Source organism: Indicator indicator, chromosome Z, assembly GCF_027791375.1.
Source record: "Indicator indicator isolate 239-I01 chromosome Z, UM_Iind_1.1, whole genome shotgun sequence".
NCBI classification, from domain to species: domain Eukaryota; kingdom Metazoa; phylum Chordata; class Aves; order Piciformes; family Indicatoridae; genus Indicator; species Indicator indicator.
In genome coordinates, this window is record NC_072053.1 from 26,323,274 (window position 1) to 26,330,301 (window position 7,028).

The 7,028-nt window shown below is 42.9% G+C and overlaps 1 protein-coding gene across 1 annotated transcript; it reads left to right on the plus strand.

Moving 5' to 3' along the window:
- Nucleotides 1-201: 201 nt before the first annotated feature.
- On the plus strand, nucleotides 202-5,904 carry FST (follistatin). The gene is made up of 6 exons (XM_054398042.1): nucleotides 202-283; nucleotides 2,465-2,656; nucleotides 3,061-3,279; nucleotides 3,636-3,860; nucleotides 4,862-5,092; nucleotides 5,822-5,904. The coding sequence occupies exons 1-6, from the start codon at nucleotides 202-204 to the stop codon at nucleotides 5,902-5,904; spliced, it is 1,032 nt and encodes a 343-aa protein (XP_054254017.1).
- The last annotated feature ends 1,124 nt before the right edge of the window (nucleotides 5,905-7,028 follow it).

Below are 7,028 nucleotides of genomic sequence, written 5' to 3' on the forward strand. Positions count from 1 at the left end.
AGCAGACACACACACACATTAGGAGACCGCCCACCGCAGACAGCTAGGACCCCCGTATAGATTTAAAGAGAGACTGCATTCAGAGCCTGACGTTCATTCAATAGAGCGATCATAAGCAGGCTGGCTAGTGCTCGCTCCCTCTCCCTACTCCTACTCCCCCTCACGCTGTTTGTGTGTGTCTCTCACTCTGCTGTACTGAGGATGTTAAATCAGAGAATCCACCCGGGCATGCTCTTACTCCTGATGTTTCTGTGCCACTTCATGGAAGATCACACAGTACAGGGTAAGACCAGATCGTTTATTTGCAGATATGCTTCTTTATTATTACTACTGTTTTCTGGGTTTTGGGCATGGTTTAGTTTGCTAGCGGTGTTAAACGCCTCTCTCCAAGGTCCAACAGGACAGAAGTTAACTGTGGGCATGGGATTGCTTTGTACCTAGGTGCAGAGGTGTCATTTAAATTCCTTTTTAATCGGAATTTCGCACTGTTCTTCATAGGGACATAGGACAGATGAGGATGTTTTTTGGTATTTATTGTTATTATGCAGCATGAAGGAAAGAGCAGCATCGCAAGGGAACTTTCCCAGTCTCAGCTCCCAAATGAGTGCTCGAAGTTTGTTGGTAATTTAGCTCAGATTTTTAATCTCGCCCGATGGATGGAGAGGTAGTGATGGGGAACCCCACCATTAAAGCTGACATTTTTAGAAGCCTGTAAGTCGTAGTTTTCTGGACAATCTTTTAATATTGGGATTTCCTCCTTCTTCTCTCTCCCTCTTTTTTTTTTTAAGAAATAGTAGTATAAATTCTCCTGCACTGAAGAGTGCAATTCAGTGGTTGGTTTGGGTTTGAGTTTTTTTGTTTGGGCTTTTTTTTTTTTTTTTTCCCATGCATACAAAACAAACCCAAACCTGATACTGACAACTCTTAGGAGCCCTCTTTCGACACAAGGGAATATTGATTTTTCAGTTTTGGGGCTTTTCCCCCTTATCTTGACCATGTTCCAACCACCACCTGGATGTCTTACCATTGCTTATTTTATGGTTTTCCTTTTTTTTTTTTTTCCCCTTTTTTTCCCTCACTACCGAGATAGAGCATAAATTAATCTCATGTAAAACGCTGTAAAACGCGTAACTTTTTTTTTTAAGGGCGTTGTTTGTTCAATTATTTTTAGCGGGGGGGGGGAGGAGGGGAAAAAGGGGGAGGGAGGGAACAGAGAAGGAGTGGGGGGGCACGGGAGAAGAGCAGAAGGAAGGATCTTCCCCGGCACTCAGGGGCGTCTCGGCTAGCCGATCCTGACCCCTTACTGCGGTACATTCCCATCGGAGGAAGAAGGCAGGATCGAGCCTTGGCTGGATTAGCACCAGAATAAATTGGTATTGAGTTGCTGGAGAAGTCACATTGGTTATTCACGAGAGACTCATCCCAACCAAAACTCTCCAGCTAAAAAAGGGGGAGTTGCTTGGACTAATGTTCTTGGCTTGACTCCACAAATAACAGGGATACTAGTAGAAAAAAAAAAGGCAACCTTCCCCCAACAAAACCCACTCTATCCGGTCTAAAGACAGTGTACTTTTCCTCTGAAATGCTTGCGGGAGAGATGCCACCTATAACTTTTCCGGCTTGATCGATTTTTACAACTCTGTAGAGACCTCCTACTCTATGTGCCCTTGTATTTTATGTACTTTACTCACTTTTTTGGAGCTTTGCTGACTTACGTTAGTGAAGGAAAGACATTTGTTAATAGAAACAGCAGAATGTGGAGATTTCGAAAGACTTCGCTAACAGCAAATGTTCCGAATTCGTGCAGATTGCAAAATGGGCTGGGACTAAAACTCTGTGCTGCACTAAAACAATGCTGCTGTGCAGCCGCGGTGAGGAGGAGAGGGCAGGGGGAGGAGGAAAGAATTTGCAAGAGCGATTTTATTTTTATTCCTTTTTAAATGCACATCCTTTTCGAGATTCTGTCACGTGCCGGCGGTGTTCCTTCTGCTCTTCATATGGAATAAATACCCCCGAAAACTGCCTCGTCCTGTTTGGATCGGGCCGTTTCTTTTCTGTGGGATTTTGGTTAGGGAGTTTTTGGTTGGTTGTTTTGTTTGGTTGGTTGGGTTTGGGGGATGGTGGGTTTTGTTTGTTTGGCGGTGTGGGGTTTTGGGTTGTTTTTGTTTGGTTGGGTTTTTTTTTGGGGGGGTTGGTTTGTTGTGGGGGGAGTTGTTTGGTTTGGGGGGTGTTTGTTTTTGTTTGTTTGTTTGTTTGTTCTTCTGTGGTTTGGTTGGGGTTTTGTTTTGTTTTGTTTTAAACTGCTCTCCCAAATGGGATGGAGTAGCTGCGGGTTATGAAATGGGACAATTAAAACTAAACAGTCTAGTAAAAGTAATTGCAAGGCGCACGTGTTGTGTCTGGGTCAGTGGTGACTGCCACTGATCCGGCTGGGTCTCCCACCCCCACCCCCCCCTCTCCCCAGCTGGGAACTGCTGGCTCCGGCAGGCGCGGAACGGCCGCTGCCAGGTCCTCTACAAAACCGACCTCAGCAAGGAGGAGTGCTGCAAAACCGGCCGCCTGACCACTTCGTGGACGGAAGAGGACGTCAACGACAACACACTTTTCAAGTGGATGATTTTTAATGGGGGAGCCCCAAACTGCATCCCGTGCAAAGGTGAGGGAGTGCTGGAGAGCTGCTCCGTGCAGAGGAGAGGTTCGGGCTGAGGGAGGAGGAGCTGGGACTAAGCTGAAGTGGGGGAAGCGTGGTCCACCCACTTCCTTCCTCGATAGGGCTTTGAAGGGCGTCTCGTACCAGCATCAGGATCAGCTAGGTAACCCCTGTTTCTGTTCAGCCGCCCTGCGCATCGCGGGGAGGAGGGGAGTGACCTCCTCTCCCCTCCTGCCCTCTCTGGCGGCGGGAATTTCCCTCTAGTAGTGTTTCCTGGAGGGAGGGAGAGGTTTTCTCTTTATGCTCTGGGGTCACAGTTTTGTTTTGCTTTGGGTTTTTTTTGAGCAGTTCTGACACCAGGTCTGTTCTGCACGCTCAGTACTAAAGTGGTGCCTCTTTCCTTCCATCAGAAACATGTGAGAACGTGGACTGTGGACCCGGGAAGAAATGTAAAATGAACAAGAAGAACAAACCTCGGTGTGTTTGTGCTCCGGATTGCTCTAATATCACTTGGAAGGGCCCTGTGTGTGGCTTAGATGGGAAAACCTACAGAAACGAGTGTGCCCTTCTCAAAGCCAGATGTAAAGAGCAGCCCGAACTTGAAGTCCAGTATCAGGGCAAATGCAAAAGTAGGTTTGCAAATCTAATGTTATCTCCCTCCAATGACAAAATGTGTGTGTCTGAGTGTAGGGAGGAGCTGTTGGAGGTATTTCCCCACAGGAACCAGAGTGATGTTCCAAATGCTGGGAGACAGTAACTAAACTATGCTCAACAGATAAAGACGTATCTGGATTGAGGGTTGCCCACAGTCTTGCAGCATTTGAATCCCACCAGCTGCCCTGAGATGGGAACATTTCCTCCAGTAGCCCTTTAAATGTGTGGAACTGCTTAAGGCTTTTATCTTATCATTGTGCCACCCATTTCACTCCTCACTGGGGCTTTGGAATCTTCTATTAATCACTATGTGTTTCTGGTTTTATTTCAGAGACCTGTAGGGATGTTTTATGCCCAGGCAGCTCCACATGTGTGGTTGATCAAACTAATAATGCCTACTGCGTGACATGTAATCGAATTTGTCCAGAGCCTACCTCCCCTGAACAGTATCTATGTGGAAATGACGGCATAACTTATGCCAGTGCCTGCCACCTGAGGAAAGCTACCTGTCTACTGGGAAGATCCATTGGATTAGCCTATGAAGGAAAATGCATCAGTAAGTATTTCAGTCAGAGTTTAAGGGTGGAGGGAGCTTCGTCCATCAGCTATTTCAGAATACAGTGCATGCAATTGGATGGATGTGGCTAATGCTGTGGAAAAGGAGAGAGTTCCAGCAGCCTGGATTAGTGCTCCACTTCAGTCAGGGTGAGCTTTGCCCCAGAAAAGACTGCACAAGGGATGTGGGAGTAAAGGGCCCAATCCTATTTCTCTTGCTGTCACTGTGGCTGCCGACATTAATTTCCAAGGGAGAAGTACTCACCATCAAATAGATGATGACATAGTTACAGTGTAACAAAGTCTCAATATTCAGCGGATCTGGATTTCTGGAAACTGTTGCCTTCAAGAGGTCTTGGCAAAACTTGCACTAACTTAATTGGAAGCATCTGATCACTTTTTTCCTCTTTAAAAATATTGCAGAGTTTGGATACAGTTACTAGGTGAAGAGAGGAAAATAATTTCTGGGCATCCTGATATTTTGTATTTTTACTACCAGAAAGGACTAATAGCAAAGTGTGTTACAAGGAAGCACCTTTAGGACAGTCTCTGCTCCCCAAAACCGCAAGGGAAATTTGGGGGACTATAGGGCTGCTTTTACTTAGCACAGGTTGAGGTGAATTCCCTTTTCAGTCTTGTAGACAACTATTCTTATGTGGATTAGTATAAAAATAATTGATTTAGAAATGGTGAATATGTTGGCAAATTCTGTACTTGCCACTAGTTTGGGGAGCTGAATTCCCACTGACACCAAATGGAACAGGAAAGTCATGTACAAGCTCTGCTGGCACAGCTGTCTTTCCTCCCCCACATACACATAAGCAATGGTGATCAAGGGACTACTTGCTTGAACAAAATCAGAAAGTATCACCACATCCACTCCATCTGAGCTTCATCTATTCATGGTTATCAGGGGAGGGGGAGTTTGGAGTTGTTTGTTGTTGCTTTTTTTTTTTTTTCCCTGTCTTTTACTTACCTCTAGTATCTTGTGTATATTTTTAGAAGCCAAATCCTGTGAAGACATTCAGTGCAGTGCTGGGAAGAAGTGCTTGTGGGATTTTAAGGTTGGCAGAGGTCGTTGTGCCCTCTGTGATGAGCTGTGCCCTGAAAGCAAGTCAGATGAGGCAGTCTGTGCCAGCGATAACACAACTTACCCAAGCGAGTGTGCCATGAAAGAGGCAGCCTGCTCCATGGGTGTGCTTCTAGAAGTAAAGCACTCTGGATCTTGCAACTGTAAGTGAAATTTTAGCTCTGCAGACACTTAAAGCTTCTGAAGGCCAATTCCTAGGTAATGAAGACTTACACCTTCAAACATAAGAAAGCTTGATGTAGAGATTCAAGATACAGTGCTGATGTCGTATAAGTATGTATCTGTCGCACACACACTTTGATTACTGATATAATGCAATAGACTTCCAACAACCAGTTGGCATTCAAACGGAGTTTTGGGGATATTCTGAGGACAAGTCATTCTGTCAGAAAGGGGTTACCCTAAGAGTGTAATTCTAGTGATTCTATTTTTTTTTTTTACTTTGTCTGCTCTCCTGTGCTTCACTGATTACTTTATTAACACTCGGAAAAACTCGAACTTGGTCCAACAGAACAAGCTTAATGGTAGCACATAGGCATCTGGCTTTGCACAGTTGCCTCTACTAACTGAATGAAGGACACAAAGCAGTTAACCTAGAACACCAGAGCGCTCTTTATTTGATTTCAGGAATCTGCCAATAAAACCTGAGCCATTGATTCTTCAGAACTTTCTGCAGTTATGACTTCATAGGTTATGTGTAAAAAAACCCTTATTGCTTAACAGCAGATGCCAAAGAGCATCTCACTACAAGTCGCATAAAATGCAACGTTGTATTACGGCTGTTCAGAGGGCTTTGAAAACATGCACTGAGCTGCTTCTGCGCTGTTGTTGTCCTTATTTAAACAACAGCTCCCCTGTATTCCCCCATCTAGCCATTAATGAAGACCCAGAAGATGAAGAGGAAGATGAAGACCAGGACTACAGCTTTCCTATATCTTCCATTCTAGAGTGGTAAAACCTCCATTACTATTGGAACAGCCATTGGGCACGAAATCAATGTCCATACTGTAAATAAGTGTATGCTTATTTATTTTGGGGAGGAAAAAAAAAGTATACATATAGTTGAGTCTCGTAGACATTTATTTATACTGTGTCATGTTTTATAATTTATACATAAAATGTCTGGTTGACTGTACACCTTTTTTTTTTTTTTAAGAAATTTATTCGTTACGGGAAGAGCAGTGTTATTTATTGTGAGGTCTCTTGCTTGTAAAGTAAAGCTTTTCTTTTTTTTCTTGTAAACTATAGAAGTCCATTCCTTGGAGCTTACCCACATGAACTCATCTCTTTGTTTCACTGATGTTAACTCCTTTCCACTTTAGCAAACTTGCATGTCAGTTTCTGTTATGTTTATTTATTGGATTTTCTTCTTGCTGTTTCTGTACATAAAAGATCCCTTTGGCTTTTGTTTACAAGGAATCTTTACTGACCAAAAGGCATTGTAACTGAATTAAATATACTTCCAAGGTACAGTGAGGCAATCTTTAAGGAAACTTCTTCCACTTTCCTCTCCCATGTACTGAAGTGATCTCAATGTGCTGAGCATATATACTATACTATGAGAATTTTGGACCCAAAGAAATCGGATTATGAAGGTTGTTAATAGCCACAGGGCTAACTGTAATAAGAATAAAGGTTTTATTTTTATTGTTTTATCTTCTTTGTAACATGCATAAGTGTTTTTTACCAAGTGTTTCCTTTAAGATGGTCTTGCAGTACCACTTTCAAAGCTTTCATTTCCCAATCAGTGTGTCATTAAAAGTTATATCAAAGCTTTACCTGTTCAAGTTTCTTGCTTTTCATAACACTTTTTTTCTGATGCAACTTTTGTATTTTCAAACATGGTGAGTTAAATATAAATTCATTTAAATATATAGTTTTGTACTTTTCTACCATGTAAATGTGCAATGTATATAAAAGTTATAATGTGTATTTGTAAATAAATGATGAGTGAAAAATAAAAAGAAAAAAAAATGGATTTTTTCCCTAAAGGCAACACTCCTTTTTTCCTTCTAAATGATTCTGACCCTCTAGTGCAAAGCAGCCATAGTGATGTTTAGGGGAAGGGCAGCTTGTGCA

Excerpts from the sequence above, each read along its gene's own strand:
- FST (XM_054398042.1), top strand. The coding sequence starts at position 202 with ATGTTAAATCAGAGAATCCACCCGGGCATGCTCTTACTCCTGATGTTT. Across the intron at positions 284-2,464 it reads GGAAGATCACACAGTACAGG|CTGGGAACTGCTGGCTCCGG; the intron begins GTAAGACCAGAT and ends CCCTCTCCCCAG. Across the intron at positions 5,093-5,821 it reads GCACTCTGGATCTTGCAACT|CCATTAATGAAGACCCAGAA; the intron begins GTAAGTGAAATT and ends TCCCCCATCTAG.